The sequence below is a fragment of the Hyperolius riggenbachi genome, chromosome 2 (assembly GCF_040937935.1).
Source record: "Hyperolius riggenbachi isolate aHypRig1 chromosome 2, aHypRig1.pri, whole genome shotgun sequence".
Classification (NCBI taxonomy): Eukaryota; Metazoa; Chordata; class Amphibia; order Anura; family Hyperoliidae; genus Hyperolius; species Hyperolius riggenbachi.
In genome coordinates, this window is record NC_090647.1 from 92,758,455 (window position 1) to 92,783,755 (window position 25,301).

At 43.7% G+C, this 25,301-nt stretch overlaps 1 protein-coding gene and 1 long non-coding RNA gene across 3 annotated transcripts in view; one reads left to right on the forward strand and one right to left on the reverse strand.

The window, feature by feature from the left end:
* Positions 1-572: 572 nt before the first annotated feature.
* Positions 573-25,301, reverse strand: part of LOC137543967 (probable tRNA methyltransferase 9B) — a 33,948-nt gene continuing 9,219 nt past the window's right edge. Inside the window, exons 2-4 of the mRNA XM_068265025.1 lie at positions 19,110-19,300; positions 12,002-12,175; positions 573-3,057 (exon numbers count right to left, since the gene is read on the reverse strand). Of these exons, the coding sequence (XP_068121126.1) occupies positions 2,123-3,057; positions 12,002-12,175; positions 19,110-19,263 (1,263 nt within the window). The 5' untranslated portion in view covers positions 19,264-19,300 and the 3' untranslated portion in view covers positions 573-2,122. The remainder of the gene's footprint in view (positions 3,058-12,001; positions 12,176-19,109; positions 19,301-25,301) is intronic.
* LOC137543968 (uncharacterized) overlaps positions 14,818-25,301 on the forward strand; it is a 72,275-nt gene continuing 61,791 nt past the window's right edge. For both annotated transcript variants that reach the window (XR_011025680.1, XR_011025679.1), the window contains exon 1: positions 14,818-14,857. This is a non-coding gene — a long non-coding RNA (uncharacterized lncRNA). The remainder of the gene's footprint in view (positions 14,858-25,301) is intronic.

A 25,301-nucleotide genomic window follows, 5' to 3' on the forward strand; every position in this document is an offset into this window, starting at 1 on the left:
GGTTGTTGTTAGGTTTGAAGGGAACGTTATTGCCTTAGATATGCAGTTTGCAGATAATGTGAGAATGCTACTACAATAAGGTAAATAGTCAGCACGCCAATATATCATCTTTATGTCTGGCTGCAGACACCCAGGAGAGCACATCTAACTTTCTCCCTGTGTGCCCATTTACTTTGACATTTAGTTCCTTGAAAAAGAGACATTGTTGTCTCAATGTTGGATGATTTTACTATGGAGCAATAAAGATGATATATTGATTGGAGTGTCGATCATTTACCTTATTGAACGATTGTTTGTCCAGTTAACATTGATCTGAGCACCCAGGAGCCCCGTGGTTTGCACCACTTCCCCCACCTCAAATTAATGCTTCTATAAGTTTATTTTAGTCTTCACTGATCTTGTTTATTAATTGTGGAATGTGCCCGACATAAATCATTACAAACATTAACGTGGAATTTGATTAAAAAAAAGTTTTATTACATAAAAAAACTATATAGTAAAATATAAAACTAGTATAGGTTGGTCAACAGTTAAACTTTTCCTTTTATTGTGCTAAACGATAAAAGTACTTTTTTTTTTTTTTTTCCTGGATTAAAAAAAAGGGATTTAGTTTAGAAATACTGCTGCAAAAGTGTGTGGGGAGGGTAAATTTAGTGCTTTTTCTTGTGTAATACTTGAAGGAGAAGTATGAAAATAAAGTGGATCGCTATTCTACAATCTACTAGTAAAGCTACCTACACACGCTGGTCTAAACTCGGGCGTGGTGACCAATAACTACCGCCATGGCCGAGAATCTGGAGTCAGACCAGCGCATATACAGCAGCCGCACAATGTCTGCCAAAGATCATGGATGCAGGATTTGTACCAATCCTTGACGCCTGAGCACATTGTTCTCCCCTTTACCTACCCACAGAAATCTCCGTCACAAGCTGCTCGTTCTCTCTCCGCCTTTCCTGCATACCAACAGAGTTAGGTCCCCAGCCTGAGGGCTGATGACGCGCCTGTACAGTGTTGCCAATGGTCTACCAACTGGCAAGATCCCTTGGGTGACAGAGATCTGAAGATCTGCCGTGTGTACATGGCTTAAAGTGAACCTGAGATAATTGTAGCACAAGCATTTGTACTTACCTGGGTCTTCCCCCAGCCCCTTGTAGGCTGTGGGCTCCCTCACCATCTTTCTGGGCCGCTCCATTCTCCCACTGTATTCCAGACTGGCTCAGTCCCACTCCACTGCACATGCATGGGCCTGGCTGTGTGACATTACTGGGAGCATTCTGAGCATGTGCAGTTTGCTAAGACTAACTGCACAGATGCAGAACGCTCCAGGCGACGGGAGTGTAGTCAAGGACGCGCATGGGTAAGGTTGGACATGTGCAGTAGTCCGCATCGACCAGTGCTGACTATGGACAAACTGAGTGGCACCGGAGGACGGTGAGGGAGCCCACAGCGTACAGGGGGCTAGAGGAAGCTCCATGTGATAAGTGTAAATGCTTGTGCTACATTCACCTCAGGTTTCATTTAAGACTATGCTATGGAACCTTATCACCAATTCTGCAATATCTAGTAACCCAAGAATAAAAAGCTCTACTGTACTTCCATTGTATAAACTCTAATCAATGAGTTGAGTCTACCAATGAACTTTTATTTGACTTCAAAGACCCACTGGGAAACCCGACTGTGAAATCAGACATGATTGGAGGGAAAGGCTAGATCTGTAGGCCTACTCCAGTCTACTCCATTATTAACTTAAAAGTAATAGCATTACAGCATTATAGCATTACAGAATAAAAGTTGTCTGCCAGAGATATACTCATCCTGATCAGATAGGTAAAAAAGTAAGATTCTCCATGTGTTTTTAAGATAAAAACAAAAGTACAATATAAAAAAAGTGTTTGTAGTTGAATCCATCGCCATAAAGGGAATCCAGGGCATCTTGCCACACTTCTTCGTGGTCAGATCTGTAAACGTGCAAGCTTACAGAGAATCTTGAGAATTTGAGCCGATGGGTTTACACAGTGCATGTTCCAGCTTTTTTGGAGTTTTTGTGCCCGCAACACATTTTTGTATAATGAAAACGTTTATGTAGTGTCCATGGATGCTGGAGGAAAAACTTACTAAATCTTCAAAAGCTGATTAGCTGATTTTTTTTTTCTGCAACAACACACCAATTAGAATGGTCATAAAATGTCCTTACAACACAAAGCTCAGGAATACATTGTTTAATGAGGTCATCAAGTTCCCCCTGCTTAAATATGTGATAATATCGAAGGCAGCCTGAATTTTTGTTCGGAGAAATCTGTTGGTGCTGTGCACCATTGTCATAATCACCGGTGGAGGTAAAACTGGGCGTTGCATCACATGGTCCTTTGTGGTTAGATTTTAGATCTGGTAATGGAGCTTTACTGAGATCTTTGAGTATTTCTCGCTCATGTCCTTCATTGGTCTGGTAACACCTTTTGGCAAGTGGTAATGACAACAATTCTGATACAGAGTCAGTATTATTTTCCATGCTCTGCATGTATTTTGGTAGGAAGTCACTGATTTGCTTAAGGACATGGGCAGATCTGGAAAGTCTGCTTGGATATCTGTTAGCAAGGTTTGTTAGCTCCATACAGTACTCAAACATTTTATTTAGGATACTTCCATGTGTGTGGTCACTGCTCACACACTTACTGTTTTTGTCCAATCCAGAATCTAGAGACTGTGTTAAAAACTTTGATGGATGAAGTCTGCTTTTCCCCGGTCCGGTCATCCCATCGATTGACAAAGGCCTTTTGGTGGTATTCTTTGTTGGCACAGTTCTGTGTACTTTCATCAAGGGATCGATCGATTGGAGGTTCTGGATAACTGGTTCCATCATGTCGTTCCTTTTTTCTAAAGGATTTTGCTGCGTTTGCTCCATGTTCCATGGTATAAGCAAGTCCTGCTTCTCAAATTTCCTTCTTTTCTGCTCCATTGCCCATACATAAATCATCATCTGGCCACCAGCTCTCAGAATCCGAGCCATCTCTCTAATGGCCTGCACACGCCGCTGCTTCGTTGAAAAATGATGAATCACTAAAAGGTACGAAAAAAAAAAGTTATCTACAGTTTTTATATTTGTAAAACCCAAATCTGAAACTAAACTAATATTACACAATACAGAACATAACCATGTACTGTAATCGGCAATAAAAAAACAAAACACAGCTTTGTCAAGGTATTAAATACCACCTGGGCATTACGGACGAGCTCAGCTCGTCCAGTAACGCCGCGGTGGATTGCTTGGGCCCTGGTGGGCCGATATGAATAATTTTTTTTTTTAAACATGCAGCTAGCACTTTGCTAGCTGCGTGTTTTTCCGCTCGCCGCCAATCCGCCGCGAAAGAGGCCCCCCGGCAGACCCCTTGTGCAGCCTGACCAATTACCGCCAGCCAATCACCACCAGGCTGTAGGCTAGCTACATAAAAAAAAACTCCCATGGCCGTGCGCCGCATATAATCAGTTGCTGTCAGTTATAGCTGAGAAAACAATGAACTGATGTGCCAGTTAATGTCTATGTTTCCCTATGGCTCAAGTGGGCGATGTTACAGTTTAACAGTGCTGACCTGACAGCTGTTATGGGGTAATGGCCATTTTCAAAATGGCGGATGGAAAATTCCCTTGATCAGAGGATAAACAGGACATAGGAGAGGAGAAAGAGATTGAGGAGCAGACTACACGGGAGGCAAGTATGAGTTGAGTATGTTTATTTTGACTTTTAATTTTTAGTTCAGGTTTTCTTTAAAGAGTAACTGTTAGCCCCCAAAGTGAAATTTAAAGGGGTTCTTTCGCGAAAAAAGTAGGCAGTTAAAAAATGTGACAGATGACAGGTTTTGGGCCAGTTCATCTTTTTAAGGGGGATTCTCAGGGCTTTCTTTGTTTTCAACAGCATTTCCTGAACAGCAGTTTAACTGCCAAAATAGCAAGATACCAGCCGGCCTCCCTAATCACTTGCACACTATTATGTCAGTTAGATTTTGCAACTGTTGTTCAGGAAATGCTGTTGAAAACAAAGAAAGCCCTGAGAATCCCCCTTAAAAAGATGGACTGGCCCAAAACCTGTCATCTGTCACATTTTTAAACTGCCTACTTTTTTCGCGAAAGAACCCCTTTAAATCTCTACAGCAATGTTTTATTTAGTATTAAAGTGATCCAAAAAGCCAATGCAGAACTTAAAAATCAATATAATTTTGTTACTATGTAGCCTTTTGCCCAAGCTAATGACGCAAAGCCGCATATCTGATACTGATGAGCATGCAGAGCATGCCTATGTCTGCCCGACCCCCCTCTCTCCCCTCTCCCCCCCAGGACCAGGTGCCGATCTATTCGCACCACAAACAGCTGACCGCTCTGACAGGGAGAGAGAGCGGCAGCACTTCCAGCGCAGCCACGGCAGAGCAGCCGCCACCGAGTCACATGTGAGACATGTGAGAGAGATGCACGGTGGCGGCTGCTCTGCCGTGGCTGCGCTGGAAGTGCTGCCGCTCTCTCTCCCTGTCAGAGCGGTCAGCTGTTTGTGGTGCGAATAGATCGGCACCTGGTCCTGGGGGGGAGAGGGGAGAGAGGGGGGTCGGGCAGACATAGGCATGCTCTGCATGCTCATCAGTATCAGATATGCGGCTTTGCGTCATTAGCTTGGGCAAAGGCTACACAGTAACAAAATTATATTGATTTTTAAGTTCTGCATTGGCTTTTTGGATCACTTTAATACTAAATAAAACATTGCTGTAGAGATTTAAATTTCACTTTGGGGGCTAACAGTTACTCTTTAAGGAGAACAGAGTCAGGCTCCTCAAGACACTCGCACTAGGCGATGTGTATCTAGCAAGTATCAGCAACCACTGGGTTTTGTTTTAGTTATTATTACAAAGCCTTATAATTTCAATATACAGGTCCTTCTCAAAAAATTAGCATATTGTGATAAAGTTCCTGAGGAAGATTGTGGAGAATGACCGATTCCAGACCTTGGGGGACCTGTGGAAACAGTGGACTGAGTCTGGAGTAGAAACATCCAGAGCCACCGTGTACAGGCGTGTGCAGGAAATGGGGGTGCCGCATTTCCCAGTCAAGCCACTTTTGAACCAGAAACAGCGGCAGAAGCGCCTTTTTTGAGATAGGAATTTTGGGTTTTCATGAGCTGTATGCCAAAATCATCAATATTAAAACAATAAAAGGCTTTGAACTACTTCAGTTGTGTGTAATGAATCTAAAATATATGAAAGTCTAATGTTTATCAGTACACTACAGAAAATAATGAACTTTATCACAATTTGCAAATTTTTTGAGAAGGACCTGTACATACAGTCTGTTTTATCATGGAAAACCAAGGTTGCCCTCTTAAAGGACTTCCGAGGCCAAATGTTCCCCCAAAACATAAAAAAAGTTAGATACCGTGCCGTCCCGCCGGGTCCCCGCCTCTCAATATCCCCCCGAATGGCTCCCGACCCCACGGCCAGGGTCGGGCTCTGCTGCCTTTATAAAGATGGCCGCTGGCCCTGGCCGCGGCTGCGCACTCCGCATGGCCGCTACTGCGGCTGCGCAGCACTAGGGCCAACCCCCCGATCCACGCAACAGGAAACAGCCGCAGCCAGCGCCCATCTTTATACAGGCAGCAGAGCCCGAGCCTGGCCGTGGGGTCGGGAGCCATTCGGGGGTATATTGAGAGGTGGGAACCCGGCGGAACGGCATGAAGGGAGCGGACGGTGTCCTCCGTGTCCACCAAAGTTATACAGGTATCTAACTTTTTTATGTTTTGGGGGAACATTTGGCCTCGGAAGTCCTTTAAAGCTGAATTATTACAAATACCCCTTGTTTTAACCACTTAATCCCACATGCTATGTTACCCTTACCACCAAGAGATATTTTCACCTGTCAGCGCTACTCCCATTCATTTGGCCATAACTTGTCATACCTAAATGATTTACTGCTTTTTTTTTTTTTTTTTTTTTTTTTTGCACACAGTCATCTTTTTGGGGATATTCTTTGTTTTTATACTATTCTATTCTATGGGGAAAAACAAGGAAAAAATAAAAAAAACACGCTTTCTCCAATTTCATCCCCTTTAGTTTTAAAATGAATTATGCTACTGTAGATAAACCCCACACAGTTTATTTGCTCATTTGTCCCAACTATAATAACATTTAAATTACCGGTATGTTGCCAGTAAATTTGTATCCTATCAATAATTACAAGCCCTTATTTGCTAAAATAACAGTAACACACCCTCACGGTGTACATATTAAAAAAAAGTTGAGTCCCTAACGTAACTATGTATTTTTATTATGCTGTAGCTTTTTATTTTGGTAACTATGGGGAGGGAGATAGAAGGGGGTTAGTAACTATATTACATTTATTTTTTATGTATTTTAATTTTACTTTTTGGCCACAAGAGGGTGCTACACACTATCCTGGGTTGTCAGGAAGTGTTCCATTTTTTTTTTTTACAGCACTTTTTACTTTCACTATGGAGTCATGTTCATTCATAGACAGGCACTTTGATTGGCTCAGGGAACATGTTCCTGTTCACCAATCTCCTGAGTGTAAGGCCACATACACACATCAGACTATAGTCTTTGGAAAATGAAAGATCACAGACCAATCTTACCACCCTTCGTGTAGTATGAGAGCCATACTCTACACAGTCTTTTCTATGGAGCTGAACTCCACATAAGAAAAAAATCTTTGCAAAATGCTGCACACACAGATGCTGTACAGACACAAAAGATCAGTATCTGCAAAAGATCTGTTCCTGCCAAAAATCCATTCCTGCAAATTGCAATGATAGTCTATGAGATCTGCAGATCATCATACACACCTTGTTTAACTGACATTCATCTGCAGATCAAGCAATCATCTGCAGATCTGAAAATCCATCCTGATGGATCTGATCTGCAGATGAATGTCAGTTAAATCATGTGTGTATGATGATCTGCAGATCTCATAGACTATCATTGCAGTTTGCAGGAATGGATTTTTGGCAGGAACAGATCTTTTGCAGATACTGATCTTTTGTGTCTGTACAGCATCTGTGTGTGCAGCATCTAGCAAAGATTTTTTTCTGATGTGGAGTTCAGCTCCATAGAAAAGACTGTGTAGAGTATGGCTCTCATACTACATGGAAGGGGGTAAAATTGGTCTGTGATCTTTCATTTTCAAAAGACTATGGTCTGATGTGTGTATGTGGCCTTAGTCCCACCGTCAACTGATTGACAAGACGTACTGGTAGATCCTGTTTGAATTAGCAGCGCTGAAACTGGATGTATTAAAAAAAAAATGTCCATTTTGAGGTAACAGGTTAAGAAGGCAAAATTACATTTAGCTATGCTTTTCAATAGAGGGGGGTTTTTTTGGTCTCTTTTAACCCTTTATACGTTCCTGGTGGTTCTAGGTCATCATGAGCTGCTTGGTTATTCCTTTTTGATGAGTCCTATCTTGTGTAGTATGGAAAGGTTAACTTGTGGTTTCAGTAGAGGGTGGACTGTACTAATGCCATGTGACAAAATGAAGGTGCTGATATTCAAATAAATAAAAAAAAAAATACAGCAAGTTACATCATTAAAAGATAATCATTGGATGCTGCCAACATGTGTAACATCCAAGCAGACTTATTTAATGCAGGTCAGGAACTCTTCAGTGACTTTTGACCTATCGATTTTCTTTCTCTTACATTTTTTGATTTACACACAGAACAGAAGTTTCAGGTGGAACATTTTTTTTTTCAAGACGAGTACATAATTTATATCTATGAATAATTCTCATCCTCTCCTGGCTAGAGGCCCAGACATCAGTAATATCTGCCAGTGTGAACTTCTAATAAGGCACGGATTACAGTTTCAGTTCCAGTAACCTTGGATTTTTGCAGAGAACAGTTAAAGTGGAACTGAACTCAGAACTTCCTCTCTGCTTTTAAAGATAAGCAACAGCATAATAACCTTTAAAAAATTCCTTGTTACAGATTTTAGAACTCCTACTAAGATTCTGCAGAGTGGTTACTTCCTGGTTTGCTTGGAGCACAGAAAGGGTTAACCTCTGGTGTTTACATATTAGCTCAGAATTTGGCTGACAGCTCAAATTACACTAGCTCATAACTTGCTGAGAAGGGAGAATTGGATAGGCTTTTCTCTACAAACACACAGGGTTGATTTCTCTGTCTTCTCCTCTCCTCTGCAATAATTCAGGTCCACTTTAATACTTCATGATATGATGCAGATGATTAAGACTAGTCTTGTTATGTTCATGAATTTAAGAACTGCCCATATACCCCCCTTTTTTATATAGGAGCTGCTGCCTACAGTGAAGGAAAAAAATATTTTTCATGAGAAAATTAAAAACATTTTTTTCCTTCAAACTAACCAATCAGATATTAAGGATACTAAGAGAGCTGTATCCCCCGCCTCATCATATGTCCTGAGTTCATGTACAGTTATGGTGGGTACACGACATGCAATTTTTACTTTACATTCTACTTCCGATCGAAAAAAAAGGTCAGATTGGGAAAAACATTGTAAAGCCTATTGATTGCCAGAAACCAATTCATCTCAATCTCATTCAAAAGAAGATCAGACAGGTTACAAAATATTGTTTGTTTCTGGCTATATTGATCGTCATACAGGCTATGGTTCCGTGTGTTTGTCCTTTTGAACCATTTTCGATCGATATCCAGAAAATTATCAAAAATGTGATCGGAATTTGGAAAAATTGCATAAGTGTATAGGCTAGCTTTGTTCTATAGTCGATGGATGTCAGATCTGAATATTGATCTGATCAATCGCTTGATTCGAATTTGAAGTGAAAATTGCATAGTGTGTACACCACTTAAGGCACTCATGATTGGTTAATAAGGCATAGGAGGGGATGAGGCATAGCATAATCTTTCTGAGTAAAGTCGATATATGAATGTTAAGTTGCCCTGGATGTCAGTGCTCTTGGACTACTTTGACAATATCTGTTATATTGTATATATTCTTATCAAACAGGTTATCTTGGAAGTTAACAAAACTGAGACAAGAGCTTTCAGTGTGGCCAAAAAACAATAGTATCCTATGTCATGTAATCGTTGTAGACTGCAACTTTTTCCAAAATCTAAAACATTACTGTGTTAAAGGGAACCTAAACTGAGAGGTATGTTTCCTTTTAAACAATACCAGTTGCTTGTCAGTCCTGCTTATCTAATTGCTGCAGTAGTATTTGGAATCTTACACCTGAAACAAGCATGCAGCTAATCCAGTCTGACTTCGGTCAGAGCACCTGACCTACATGCTTGATAAGGGGCTATGGCTAATAGTACTAGAAACACAGGATCAGCAGGAGAGTCAGGCAACTGGTATTATTTTAAAAGGAAAAGTCCATATCCTTCTCAGTTTAGGTTCCCTTTAAGTCTGACCCCAGCACTACTTTTTCCATTGCTTTTGAATTAGCAGGTCAGAGCAAGTCCTTGTGTAAATTGCTTACTTAAACCAGAAGGTATTTGTGATAATTCAGCTTTAACCACTTCCCTACCACGCTATTTTGTGCTGATCTGTGCTGCGTGGGCTCTCCAGCCTACAGCACAGATCAGGTTGCAACCAGGCCGATCAGACTTCCCCCCTTTTTTCCCCACTAGGGGGATGTCCTGCTGGGGGGGTCTGATCGCCGCCGGCTGCTTGCGCTTGCGGGGGGGCTCTTCAAAGCCCCCCTCCGCAGAGCTTCCTGGCCTCCTTCCCCTTCCCTCCCTCTCCCTCCCCCTGTGAGCGGCGCAGGACGGATTTCCGTCCTGCGCCTGATGGGATAGGCTTTAGCCTATCAGATGCCGGTGATCCCCGGCCAATCAGAGGCCGGGGATCACCGATCTCCTCTACGGCGCTGCTGCGCAGCAGCGCCGTATACATGTAAACACCGGGGAAGGTCTTCCTCGTGTGTTTACATTTACCCTGCGAGCCGCCGATCGGCTCGCAGGGTGTTCACGGAGACACCCTCCGGGAACTGACATGGAACGGCCGTTTCCATGGAATACACTTCAGGATTCAGGGGCGTGTATATACGCTCCGAGAATCCGGAAGTGGTTAAGTGAGCAACTGTGGATCCCACTATGCATCAATACTGAATATGAACCGATGAGGACCAACAGTCCGAAACAGGTTGTCTGCATGTTGTGTTGATGTGGCTCAGTAAAATTTAGAAGCTATAGGCTTGCTATACACCACCAGTGGTATGGATGTAAGCCTGGCTTCAGGGGCATAAAGAGATCATTTGCATATTAAGGAGTAGTGCATTGTGGGAAACCAGAGTTGCTCACTAAAAGCTGAAATACCTTCTGTTTTTAGAAGGCAAATTATACTGAGCATTGCTTTTAAGTATGATGGCTTTTCAGTCTCCAATAGTCCCCTATACTTTCCAAGTGGTCCTGGGTCACCCTGAGCTACACCTCTTGGAATGTATCATGTCTAAAGATGGCCACTAATGGTCCAATTTCCTGAACAACCAACCGGCTGAACCAATAAATGTGATAACTCAAAATCGATCGATCGGGTTCACTAATGGGTCCATTAATCCGATCAATGGAATCAATCTAAAAAATGGTATGTGTTCAATTCCTGTTAGTGGACCTGATCGATTATTTCCAACCAATTGCATTTATCGGATCAGCCAGTCGATTGTTCTGGAAATGGACAGTAAGTGGCCACTTCAATTGTAAACATAACTGCCATATGAAGAGGATGGAGACTGTATACACAAACTTAGGCTCAGTTCACACCAAAAATCACAATCGCTAGCTGGTGATTATCAGGGTGATTTTTGCATGAATGTGTGTTTTTGCACTTTCACTCAAGCTGAATCCCTAAAAAAAAAAAAAAGCTACATGTAGCAAGTTTGGGGATTTAAAAAAAAACCAACAAAGCTGCTGTTGTAACACCCTCATAGGGTTACAGTAGCTTCATGGGCTTACTGTAGCCAAGCATTTAAAAGCGCTTTTGGTGTGTCCTAGCCCTTACATAGTTCTATTTTGATCAATACAACTGTTATGGGACCAGTACGAGTAAAGGTAGCCATACATCAAGTAAAAAATCTCTTTCCAACTTAATCTGAGCAGGAAAGAGATCTGTCAGCTGCCCATACACCACACGCTAATTACCTATCAATTTTATGCACACACACAAAAAAAAAAAAAAAGGATCGATCCAGAATCGGCCCTGTGATGCCCTATTCGCTGCCTCGCTGGCCCAAAGCTCTCCCCCTAATGTTCAATATGCTATCCCGGTACGCAGTGCACTATACATTACCTGTCTGTGTCCGCCGCTGGATCCGGGCTCTTTCCTCCGTCCAACCCCACATGGTTGCCAGAGTAACGTGGGCACATGCATGACGTCACACACGCGCCCACACACACGCTGGCAAATATGTGGGGCGCGTGTATGGACCGAGCCAGCGGTAGACACAGACAGGTAACTTATAGTGTGCTGGGCACATTGAACATCAGGGGGGAAAGCGTTGGGGGTTTCGTTGTGTTCGTTGCTTATTCCGATATAGCTTGCCATTACCGTCACGCACCCCATCGACCACGACATCCCGATATCTTGCAGCATGTACAATCTACATGCTTGGCCTAAGGTTGCATCGTCTATTGGGCATGCACTTGGCTGCACCGATTTTTCATCCGATTCGATAATTATCGAACCGCATGGTCGATCAGCCACCAAGTCGATAGGTGTATGAGCATCTTTAGAAAGTAGCTGCTCCCATTGCTTCAGAAGGAGTAGAGATGGTCAATGAGATGCAAATCATGCCACCTTGCATCTTGGAATTGGTCCAATCAGTTTCTCTACCTATGGCTTTTTACTGGCCAATTCCAAGCTGCATGCAGTTTTCAATAAACTTACATGCAAGGCAGAAATATCAGCATGACAGCATCTCATTGACCATCTCTGAGTGAGTGTTATTTAGGGTAAGTACAATTTCATTTCATTTGATAGTGAGGAGACACATGGCAAGTCCATTAACTTACCAGCTATGGAGACAACAGCATCGAAACATCCATCTCGGTAAGGGAGCTGAAGTCCATCACACACCATGACCTCATAGCCCCGATTTCTTGCAGCCTCTGCCAGCGGTGTGCAATAGTCACACCCTATGTTAAAGGTCTGGCTATTGATATGCAGGTATTTCCCATTGCCACAGCCTAGAATAACATGAAAAAACAAGAATGCAGGGAGTTTCACTTCTGAATTAAGTAGCAAAAAAAAAGTTTCTGTAAAACCTTTGTTTTTTCTACCTATTTATGAATTAAAGAAATGCATGCCAATGACAGCTGAGAGCAACAGCACTGATATACAGAGCCTTGCAAAAGTATTCACTTTCTACCTATTGGTATTGGCTTTCTACCTGAAACATGTTGGTGGCAGCATCGGGCTGTGAGGATGTTTTTCGACAGCAGGGAATGGGAAACTGGTACAAGTTGTAGGCAGGCCAAGATTTACATTACAGAAGCCTATAGGCACAGATGTTCTGCCACCCTACACTTTGCCCTCCATAAACCTACAAACACCCTCCGAACTGCACCGTAAATGTGCTGCCTGGACCCACTTCCTTCCCTTGTCCGTGATAGTTGGCTACCGGTGTCCCTTAGCATTAGCTAGCCAGAGGTACCATTCCTCAGTATTAACCTCCCTGGCGGCATGATTCCTTCTGATTTTAGGGTCTGAAAGCAGTACAATTTTTATTTTTTTAACATTTTATTTTTAGTTTTAAATCATTAGCATACATCCGAAAGGTGAAAACTTACATAGCTTAAAGGGGAACTTCGGCCTAAACAAACATACTGTCATCAAGTTACATTAGTTATGTTAATTAGAATAGATAGGTAATATAATCTGTTACCCACCCTGTTTTAAAAGAACAGGCAAATGTTTGTGATTCATGGGGGCTGCCATCTTTGTCATGGGGGCAGCCATCTTTTTGGTTGAAAGGAGGTGACAAGGAGCAGGAGACACAGTTCCAACTATCCTGTGTCCTGATTACCCCTCCCAGCTGCACACGCTAGGCTTCAAATGTCAAATTCAAAATGTAAAAAAAAAAATTGCACCAAAACAGCAGAAAGAGCAAAATCAGAAATCCCATCATGCTTTGCACAGCATCAGGGGAAAAAAGCCCGGGCAGTTTTCTTCTGTGCAGCTAAAAATGAGTCTTGTATAAGAGAAACAAAGTTCTGATGCTGTGAAACTGTTAAAGAAACACAAAGCCTTTTCAGTGCTGCTGAGTCGATTTTTAGTCCGGATGTTCACTTTAACATACAACGTCAATGTCCCCTTCCCACCCTATCCCCAACTCTCTATTTTACACCAGGGAGTCCCAGGATAATTCTTGTAGAATCCTGTTTAGTTTGTATTGAGTTCTATAGGACTTGTTGTCTGCCTAAAGTACCAGAAATCTGTCCCTTGAGGTACCAGGAAGAATATTTGAAAAAAGTCATCCGTTTTTTCAGCTCGTTTGCAGAAAAAGTGTACAAGATTCCATCTAGAGAAAAATCTCTTTGTTTTTTTGTCTTTATTGATTGTGGCATCTACAGTAGATGCTCCAAATGGATAATGTGCTTTAGTTCCTCTGTGACATCCCAGACTGTGGGTGCTGTTGTATAAATCCACCTATTGAAGATAGCTTTTCTTGCTGCTAGTATACAATTTTGTATACTGGCAGGCAGCAGGGCCGGATTTGTACTCTTTACCGCCCAAGGCCACTGTCACCAGCACCCCCCTTCAGTATAGGTAGAGAGATGACCCCTCCCCACCTTCCCTCTAGTATAGGTAGCCTGATGATCCCTTCCCCCTTTCCCTCCAGTATAGGTAGCCAGATGACTCCCTTAGACCCTATTTTTCCCACCCCCTTTCAGTATAGGTAGCCAGCTCACCTTCACACTGCAGAAGGCAGCAGCCATCTGTGTCACTCATTTCTCCACTCATCTCCAGTGCAGAAGCTTCCTCTTCATTTCCATCTCCAATGCTGCTCAAGTCCAACAAAGCGAATGTGCACAGAGAGCAAGATGGCTGCTGCACAGGCGGCTAGCAGCAGAGTACCGCAGTCAGGCGCTCACCTTATCTCTCTGCATTGCAGCATTTGCAAGCTGCACCATGATTAGCCTGCCCCACCAGTTGAGCCTGCTGCTTTGGTGCCCTTGCTCCTGTAGTGCCCTAGGCCATGGCCTAGGTGGCCTTGACCTAAATCCAGCCCTGGCAGGCAGGCTGCAGATGCTTTCAGACTAAAGTTTGTAGTCTATGGCTACCTGTATACCTTTTCCATAGTTTTTCTGTAAGCCTGTACTTATCCACCATGTTATTAACACAAAGAGCTCTTTCCATTATGACGTTCTTCTATGATGAGAACTATTTATATAAAAAGGCAATTACATAAACCAGTTATACAGACTGCTATACATCTCGTGACACCAGCTGTTTGTATCACCTGAATAATTACAACCTCCTGACTCATTTTACACTTCTGATTCTACAACAAGGGGAATATCAAAAAGGCGATGTGTTTAAATGAGCCATTAGCAGGAACTGTTAACAACTGGTTTATGTTAAATTGGGATCAAATTACTGTTGCAAGGCTTGGTATAGTTTTGATTTAAAAAAAACAAAAAAACACCTTTCTGATAAATTGCAGACACATTAGAAAATGGTATTAAAAACCTATAATTCAAAGAATAATTTGCACTTCCACATATAACTACATTAAAGTAGACCATTTTACCACCTGTCACAGTATTAGCTAATGTGGTACAAAATTGGTTCATATGACAAAACTGGCAACTGTTTTAACCGAAGCAATCTGAGAAAGACCGTTATCTCTAGGATTTGGAAATCAGGTCTGAATTTACATGTTTCAATTTTATAACTTACAAGTTTGCCCATTTACCTTTTTTGTGTGAAGCAAGGCTTTGGCAGAGGAAAATGGTCTAGTTTGTCACATGACCTGAAGCAGGAGCAAGCAACAGGACATGAGGAAATGGTCTAGTTGGTTACATGACCCGAAGCAGGAGCTAGCTGCAGGCTGCTTCCTTTCATGCTGGACAGACAAGCAGAGCGTGTGTAAACTTAAAGGATACCACAACTGACATGTGGCATAATGAGATTGACATGGGTATGTAAAGTGCCTAGCACACAAATAACTATGCTGTGTTCCTTTTTTTCTTTCTCTGCCTGAAAGAGGTAAATATCAGGTATGTAAGTGGCTGACTCAGTCCTGACTGACAGGAAGTGACTACAGTGTGACCCTCACTGATAAGAATTCCCCCCTTTTTATCTCTTTCTTGCTCTCAGAAGCCATTTTCTTCTAGGAAAGTGTTTTATAGTTGGAATTTCTTATCAGTGAAGGTCACACTGTAGTCACTTCCTGTCTGAGTCAGGACTGAGTCAGCCACTTACATACCTGATATTTACCTCTTTCAGGCAGAGAAAGAAAAAAAGGAACACAGCATAGTTATTTGTGTGCTAGGCACTGTACATACACATGTCTATCTCATTATGCCACATGTCAGTTGTATCCTTTAAGGTGCAACTCCACTTTCTCAAAGAAGAACAAGAAGTCCCTGGCCCTGCAGAACAGCTATATATGTTGGAAATATTGTGGATGGCATAACCTTCAATTTGCCTACAAGAGGTGCTTATAGCCACCACCTGTACTGAATAGCTAAATTTCCATATTTGAAGCTCTTAGTGTTGTTGAAGGACCTTATTTTCAGTAGGTGGCTCAGCCAATCATGGGGCTCTCAGGGCTAAAAGAAGGCTATTTAAAGAAAACCTGAGATATACCAAGTACCCCGCATTTATATTCCTCCAGCCCCCGTAGGCCGTGAGCACTCTTGCCATCCTCCCAGGCCTCTCCGTTCTCCAGCAGTCAGCTCTGGCAATTTCTGACTACTGTACATGCATGGCCCTGGCCGCACTCCCATGGCCGGGAGCGTTCTGTGCCTACGCAGTTGGTTAAGTCTTGCAACTGCGCAGGCGCAAAATGCTCCCAGCCACGAACGTAGTGGCCCGGGAGGATGCGAGAGAGCCTACAGGGCACTGGAAGGAAGCCCCAGGTTAGTATAAATGCTGGTACTTAGTTAATCTCAGGTACAGTTTAAGGCTCGTAAGTTGGTGTGACAAGTTCTGGCAGCGGTTTTGAGAGGTTACTGTCTCCAAATCCAAAGAGGGCTAACAAAGTTGAGAATGACTAGTAGAGACCATGGGTGACTAGTGCTGCTAGAAAACATAAGTAATTTCCATCCAGGGTAGAAACAGTGTCCTATGGGTGAAGAGTGTTGAGCCTGTGCCTTATGGCCTAACCTCTGTCCTGGCTTCTGCCTGGGAGGTGACATGAAAGTAGATGTTCTTCCATCACACCAGCCTGCCCTGTTAATCGGTTGCAGCATGTCTTTTCTTTGAGTATATTGTTTGTAAATAAAAAAATTAAAACTAATCCTCCATACACACTATTCAATTTTTATGTAAAAAAAAAAATTAAAACATTGTATACATTTTTCTCCAAAAGAAAGAAAAAATAAAATTTACTAGTTAGGATAAAATAAAAAGTATTTTTTTTAAAAAAAAAGTATGTGCGCTAGCATATACCTACAGGGATATGTTTATGTAATGCATACATTTTGATTAACCAAAGAGGCATGGTTAACACTTGTGTAGATTGGTGTAGAAGGACAGGGCCGCTATACCAATTCGTAGGTGCATTTCTTGATACACGTAACAACCTGAGGTTAGTAACTTAAAGTGGACCTGAACGCAGAATTTCCTCTAAAAATCTTTGCTCTAAAATATAAGAAATAGCATAATAACTTGTAAAGAAATACATTTCTTTGTTACAGCGGAAATCCTGCAATAAATCTGCAGTGTGTCTACTTCCTGCTTTTATGGAAGCTGACTTAGGGTTAACATCTTGCATTTCTAAATTAGATGCTCTGCCAAGGCAGCCAACGATACAGCTGAGAGATCGAATTACACTGGTGATTAAGCACAGATGAGGGGGAATTAGACAGGCTAAACTCTTTAACTACCCTAAGACCGCCTCACGCCAATGGGCGTGACTGCGACAGCAGCCACAGGACCGCCTAACGCCAATTGGCATCAAGTCCTGGGGCCGGCTACTGCAGGAGATCGCGTAGGCTGCACACACATCTCATGCTTGGAAGGCGGAGCTCCGCTTTGCCGCTCGGGAGACTGTTAGATGGCGAAACCGCTGTCTTTTTACTAGGTACAGCGCTGTGATCTGCAGCAGCGCTGTACTGGGGACAGCCGTGTGACACGGTTGTCCCCTTGGGACACTAGAGAGCGATCGGCTCTCATAGGCAGAAGCCTATAATAGCTGATCGCCAGGATTGGCTGGCTGAGGGGAGGGAGGGGTTTGAAAAAAAAATTCAAAATAAATAAACAGTAAAAAAATAAGAAAATACTGACATAAATATTTATAAAAAAAAAAATAAACACTAGGGGGGCTATCAGACCCCACCAACAGAGAGCTCTGTTGGTGGAGAGAAAAAGGTGTGTGTGTGTGGGGGGGGGGGGGGGGGAATCAATAGTGTGCTGTGTTGTGCGGCCCTGCAGCTTGGCCTTAAAGCTGCAGTGGCCTATTTTGAAGAAAATAGCCTGGTCTTTAGGGGGGGAGGGGGGGTTAGCACTGTGGTCCTGAAGTGGTTAACCACTTAAGTACCAGTGGTCTCTGCCCTCTTAAATAGAACCTAAAGCGATTAAAATTAATTAAAATAAACACATGACGTAGCTTCAATGAATATTACGTACTAACCTCACCGTCAGTTCCTCTCAGAAGCTCACCATTTTCTTCTTACAATGATCCCTTCCAGTTCTGACAATATTTTCTCAGAACTGAAATATACCAGTTGCTGTCAGTTATATATCAGCAGCTGTCAGTTACAACTGAATGTGCAAGGTTATGTCCATGTTTCCCTATGGCTCAAGTGGGTGATAGTGTGCTGACCAGGAAGCTGTTGTGGGGCAATGGCCATTTTTAAAATGGAGGACAGAATTCCATTGGTCACACTGGACAAAGTGTGCGGGAGAGGAGAAAGAGATTGGGGAGTAGACTACACAGGAGGTACATATGACCTGTGTATTGTTACTTTGACTTTTTATTTACAGTTCAGGTTCTCTTTAAGCACCAGAGACCTCTGGTACAGGAAATACAGAATTATGATGAATCGCTGATCGTCGGGAACCTGGGCCACCCACTCTGTCGCTATGAAGGCAGAGTTCCTGTGAGCCGGTCAGGAGCCACTTTCATTGGCTCCTGACCGTGTCTATCAATGTAAGCCAATGGGAGTTGCTTACATTGATAGACACGGCCAGGAGCTAATGAAATCGGCTCCTGACCCGCACACAGAGGTCTGCAGTCATAGAGACTTGCAGTGCAAGTGAGCTGAGACGGGTGACGGCGGGGAGACAGCAGCAAGATCGGTGGGAACGCCGAAAACGGCGGATTAGTGCAGCAGCGGTGAGTTGAAATCTACGCCCGCCAGCCAGATCAGCATCAAAACAGGGCGTAGATTTCAATTAGCGTCGTCTGAAAGTAGTTAAAGCGGAATATAACCCTGCATTTCAACTTTGCTCTAAAACATTATTTACAGTATATTATATGCAACCAGCATTTTTTTTTTTACTAGACCAGCATTGGAAGGGTTACACAGGGCTTTAAAGTTCCTTGAGATTTCTGCAGACGCATCTGAACCTGAAAAAGATACATTTTGTTTACATAAATGTATCTAAGTGTTGAATGTGACTCACTCTCTCACTGAGAAGGAGCTTGGAGGACAGCCAAAGAGTGTGTAACTGTTTATCAATAGATACATAGAATGTAACAATCTGAACTTCTGCATATCTCTCCACGGAACTTGAAACGTCTGTGTTTAACCCTTCCAATGCTGGTGTAGTAAAAAAAAATGCTTTTTGCATATAATATGCTGTAAATAATGTTTTAGAGCAAAGTTGAAATGCAGGGTTATATTCCGCTTTAAATACATACAGGGTGTATTTCTCTCTGTTTTCCTTCTGTCCTGAGCAAGGGTTCAGGTCCACTTTAAGGAAAAGTATTTGAATGAAAGCACTCACCAACATCGGCCACCAGACTCCCCGCCTCCTGAGCCAGCAGGAACTCCTGTACCCTTGGCCAGGCCTTGTAGCGTTTGTCATTGAAGTATGGAGCAATCTTCTCATACACATCATGGACATGCTGCCTTTCCAGGTGGTTGGCCTCTTTTTCCATCACTCTTCTCTCAACGGCATTGAGCAGATGAAATAGCCTAAAGCAACATAGAATATTCTACTAATGTACAGTAAAACCTCAGCAGATGTGACAGCCACCATCCATGATTCATAAAGAAGAAACCTCTATGCAGTGTATAGAGTGAATGTCAAACTCAGAAAACTAAACTTGTGAGAACAAAACTAAGCAATCAAACTTTAGTCTTGATTGACTTGTCTTAATTGACCCTTGTACTTTTAACCCTGTAAAGTTTAGATTTTTTTAGGGCAAACTATGGTTGTGTACTTTGATGGCAGTACAGTACTTATTACCAGGGCTGTGGAGTCGGGACAATTTTGGGGTACCTGGGGTCAGGGTCAGGAAAAAATGCACAGACTCCGACTCTCAATGAATTTAAACTGTAATTAAAATAGAAAATAGGATTTCTCAGGTAATAGTCATCATAAATTATATATACAGTAATAGCTGTGCTTAGCCCACAAAAATGAAATAAACCAAACAAAAATAATTACTTGTGCTGCTTCAATAAAGCAGTCCCCGTATTTTTTAAAGTCAGATATACATATGTGATTGTGACTGTACAGTTTATATGATGTGTACACAGGAATCTCTTATATATACTAAATAACATCTATGCTGTAAGTATAAAGCCTGATGTGTAGCCGTGTCACTAATAGAGATGGTCAATGAGATGGAAATAATTCTGCGCCGATGCTGGTTTATGCAAATTTATGCACTCTCTTTGCTCATGAAATCAAATAATTAGATATATTAACATTTGGCTTGGTGACTACAAATTAAATGGTACCTGAGACTGATAAAAAGAATAGTTTTATACATACCTGGGGCTTCCTCCAGCCCCTTTCAGGCTAATCAGTCCCTCGCTGTCATCCACCACCACCTGGATCTTCTGCTATGAGTCCTGGTAATTCAGCAAGTCAGTGCAGTCGGGCCACATGCCGCTCCTACAGCCAGGAGCATTCTGCACCTGCGCAACAGTGCTGCACAGGTGTAGTACGCTTCCGGCGGCAGAGTGTGTGCATGCGCACTACGCCAGACTGGCTCAAGTACCTGGACTCATAGCAGAAGATCCAGGCGGCGTAGGAGGACAGCGAGGGACTGATTATCCTGAGGGGGGCTGGAGGAAGCCCCAGGTATGTGTAAAACTTTTATCTGTCTCAGGTTTACTTTGTTACACAGTAGTACTTTACTCTACATATGCACTCTCCACAGAGCTGCAGGGAATCCACTGAGAATGTTGTGCACATTGAACACAGAGGTGTTGTCTATCACCCATAAACCTGGTTCAAATTGTACATGAAGAAAGTGTAATAGAGGAAGAATCCTCTCATTCTCCTGCAGAGTACCTGCCCATCACTCTAATGCTTGATACACACCATGCGTTTCCGCGTTCGATGCGGCCGTCGATACGCGTCAATTCGATTATTTCCGACATGTCCGATTCAAGCTTCGATGGATCGTTAGGTCGATTTGCCATACTTTACATGGCAATCGACCTAAAAATCATCGAAATACGTTCGGAAATGCTCGGAAATAATCGAATCGACGCGTATCGACGGACGCATTCGACACGGAAACTCATGGTGTGTATCCAGCATTAAGGTGGCCATACACTGGTCGATTTGCCATCAGATTCGACCAACAGATAGATCCCTCTCTTATCGAATCTGATCAGAGAGGGATAGTATGGCCACCTTACTGCAAACAGATTGTGAATTGATTTCAGCCTGAAACCGATCACAATCTGTGGAGCTGCCGCTGCTGCCGCCCCCCCCCCTCATACATTACCTGCTCAGGCCAGCGAAAGTCCCTCTCTGCTCTCTTCTTCTCCGCTCCGGCTCTGCTCCGCTCCGGCTACTGAACTTCCTATCCAGGAGAAGTTTAAACAGTAGAGGGCGCTCTACTGTTTAAACTTCCTGCCGGGACAGGAAGTTCTGTGTAGCTCTGGAGCATGAAGCCCAAAGCGGAGAAGAAGACCAGGGGACTCACGCCGGCTGGAGCAGGTAATGTATTACCGCTGTATTGCGTCGGCCGTCGGCCATTCGAACGCCGCTAACGACGCACTCCCGGCCCGCCGGCGACCGAGAACAATCTTCCGCACGGATGGGTCGACGGGAATCGACGGGAACGATCGATTTTGGACGGAAATCGATCGTTCTGTCAGTGGTGTGCGCTGCGATTTCACAGCCGTTTCGATCACTGTGGTCGAAACGGCTGTATATCGGCAGGAAAATCGTTAGGTGTATGGGCCCCTTTACATGTACCCACAGTCACATTGCCTATGGCCTGATAGATGTTCAGATTGTGCATGAAGAATGTGTAATAGAGGAAGAATAGCCTCATTCTCCTGCAGAGTACCTGCACACAGGGGCGTCGCTAGCCCTATTTTGGGGGGCACGTGCCCCCAATCTGTCCTGGGGTGCCACGGATCTCTTCCCCAGGCGTGCCGCTCACCCCCTCTGTCAGCAGCTCCCTCCAGCCGCCGCCTCGTCACTCAGACCTCGATCAGGCGGCGACCAATCGTGCTGGCGCCAGGACCCAGCGCCTGCACTGATATGCGGAAGTGACATCACTTCCGCATATAGAGCGGGTGCGTCTGGCGCCCGCTCGTACTACTGGTCGGGTCGCCGCTGATCCTGAGGTCTGCTGACTGCGAGGTGAGGGGGGAGCGGCGGCGGCTCCCTGTCACTCACTCACTACCTAATGGGCTTCCTGTCACTCACTCACTACCTAAAGGGGCTCCCTGGCACTCACTCACTACCTAAAGGGGCTCCCTGGCACTCACTCACTGCCTAATGGGGCTCCCTGTCACTCACTCACTTCCTAAAGGGGCTCTCTGTGACTCACTCACTACCTAAAGGGACTCCCTGTCACTCACTCACTACCTAAAGGGACTCCCTGTCACTCACTCACTACCTAAAGGGACTCCCTGTCACTCACTCACTCCCTAATAGGGCTCCCTGGCACTCACTCACTACCTAAAGGTGCTCCCTGGCACTCACTCACTACCTAAAGGGGCTCCCTGGCACTCACTCACTGCCTAAAGGGGCTCCCTGTCACTCACTCACTGCCTAAAGGGGCTCCCTGGCACTCACTCACTGCCTGAAGGGGCTCCCTGGCACTCACTCACTGCCTGAAGGGGCTCCCTGGCACTCACTCACTGCCTGAAGGAGCTCCCTGGCACTCACTCACTGCCTAAAGGGGCTCCCTGGCACTCACTCACTACCTAAAGGGGCTCCCTGGCACTCACTCACTACCTAAAGGGGCTCCCTGTCACTCACTATCGGGGTCCCTGTCACTCACTACCTAACTGGAGGCACCACTAGCTAACCTGGGGGTCCCTGTCACTCACTACCTAACTTGGGGGGCTACCATATTAAGGGGGCATTCTGCCTATTTATGTGAAATGCTGTCTATTTATGTGCCTCATGACTGCTGAATTTGTCTTGTTGGGAGCCCTTATGATTTGTTGGGGGCCTCAAGATTGCTGAATTTGTCTTGTTGGGGGCCTCATGATTTGTTGGAGGCCTCATGGTTGCTGAATTTGTCTTGTTGGGGGCCTCATGATTTGTTGGAGGCTTCATGATTGCTGAATTTGTCTTGTTGGGGGCCTCATGATTTGTTGGGGGCCTCATGATTGCTGAATTTGTCTTGTTGGGGGGTCACATGATTGCTAACTGCGAGACTATGGGAAAAGCTGAATCCTTATCATATGAGACAATAGCATTAAACCTACTTTTTTAGCTTTTTAAAACAGAAAATAAAACTGGGCGGTTCTAAAAAATTTAATACATTTTTCAGGAGTAGGATGGATGAAATTGTTTATCTTCACAGTTTATTTTCAACTTGGATTTTCCATAATGTTCATGTATGAGTTAAAACGTTTGTACAGTATTTAGTTTAAATTGCTGTTGCCACTTTGCGATAGATAAGTGACTTTTGGGTTGCAATTTGGGCACTCGGCCTCCAAAAGGTTCGCCACCACTGTCATAATCTAATGTCCCACCATTGCTAGGTTCATGTAAATTTGTCTCCACCCGTTACCACACCTATATTCTGGTCCATGGCCCACCCATTTTTCGGTGCGGCGCGATAAGCACGCCACACAACGTGATCCTCATATTTTTGGCACGCTAGCTGCAGTGTGCTGAATTCTGCTGCCTACAGTATGTACAGTATACGCTGTTCTCTAGTGCCTAGGTTCTCAACATGCGGTACGCGTACCCCAGGGGGTACTTCTAATGCTTCCAGGGGGTACTCGGGCTTGATACACTTAACCAAGAATAACCAATTTAGAGTTTTAGAAAATTATAAATCTTATTTAAACAACACCAAATTAGTATTTTAGCTACTTAAAAGCAATAGTAAATACTTGGAAGTTGTTTAGAACCATTATCATGCACAACGATTCAATATATATTTGTTAAGGGTTACTTGTCATAATGGTTACTATGCTAGGGGGTACTTGGTGAGTACAAGGGTTTTAAAGGGGGTACATACCAATAAAATGTTGAGAAACACTGCTCTAGTGCCTGCACTGTGTGCTGATTTACCTCCAGTGTGTACAGTGTAAGGTGTTACTCTGTGCCTTTACTGATTGTAAACCAGCTATATTGTATGCTGATCCCTGCTACTTTCAGTATGTACAGTATTAGCTGTAAAGCCTGGTACACACATACAATTTTGATTAGCCAATTTTAGCTCTGTTCATAAAATTCATTGTCTGTTGGCCCACTTACTGCACGGGGGTGGTAAAATTGGGGGTCAGTGATTGACCAATCAAAATTGTATGTGTGTATACATCTTTGATCTATGCCTATACTGATTGTAAATTATCTAAATAAAGGACAGGGGGCTCCATCCAATATTTCGATGGGCAGGCCCGTTATCTGTAGCTTACACCGCTGCTAAGTTCATGTACATTTGGCCCCACCCATGGCCACGCCCACTCACCTCATGGTCACGCCCATTTTTTGCCTATACCTCCCCACCTGGTGCCCACAGGTGCCCCCGATCTCCAAGGACCCTAGAAACGCCCCTGCCTGCACATCATTCTTACATGTACCCACAGTTACATTGCCTATGGCCTGATAGATGTTCAGATTGTGCATGAAGAATGTGTAATAAAGGAAGAATCCCCTCATTCCCCTGCAGAGTACCTGCACATCACTCTTACATGTACCCACAGTTACATTGCTTAGGGCCTGATAGATGTTCTTTGTTCCTGTCTGTACCTTTTACAAGTACTCTTACCAAAGACTAGTTTTAGGCCTCGTTCAAATCTATGCAGCGCAGATGGCCATGCGATCGGACCGCGACGAGTACGATCGCATGCCATCTGCGCTGCTACCCGCGGCACTGCTGATCCCATCCATTGACAGTGAAGGAGTCAGCTCTGCGCCAGGTAACTGGTATTATTTAAAAGGGAATAAATATGGCAGCCTCCATATATCTCTTAGTTCAGTCGTCTTTTAAAATTCCTAAGCGTTGGCAGTTAAGAGATGCATTTTATGTTACATACTTTCAATCAACAAGATTGTAATATGCAAATTAGAGGAGTCTGAGTTGGTGGAATCCTAAACTGAGGGGTCGGAGCCGGTGTATTTTTGTACCGACTCCACAGCTGCTTATTACAGCAGTCTTTTGCTTTGTAAATACAGGAATTTGAAGCTAAGCTTTTGTCAGGACCTCACTGTCTCTTCATGCTTTGATCTTAAAGAACAAATATTTTTCCTGGCATTATCTTATCAGATTTAATAAAAGAGACTGGTGAACAAATTGCAGTGTATAAATTAGTTTCTATATGTTCTTCTCCTCCCAAGTTGTTCACACGTCTGTACAGGTATCCCCCAGTTAATGAACAAGATAGGGACTGTAAATGAATTCCCTACTCCATCCCCCATATAGCTTCCCTACTCCATCCCCCATATAGCTTCCCTGGTGCCTTGCGTGTTCCCTCTTCCTCCCCAAAATAGCTTCCCTGGTGCCTAGCGCTGTACCCTTCCCTCCCCAATGTA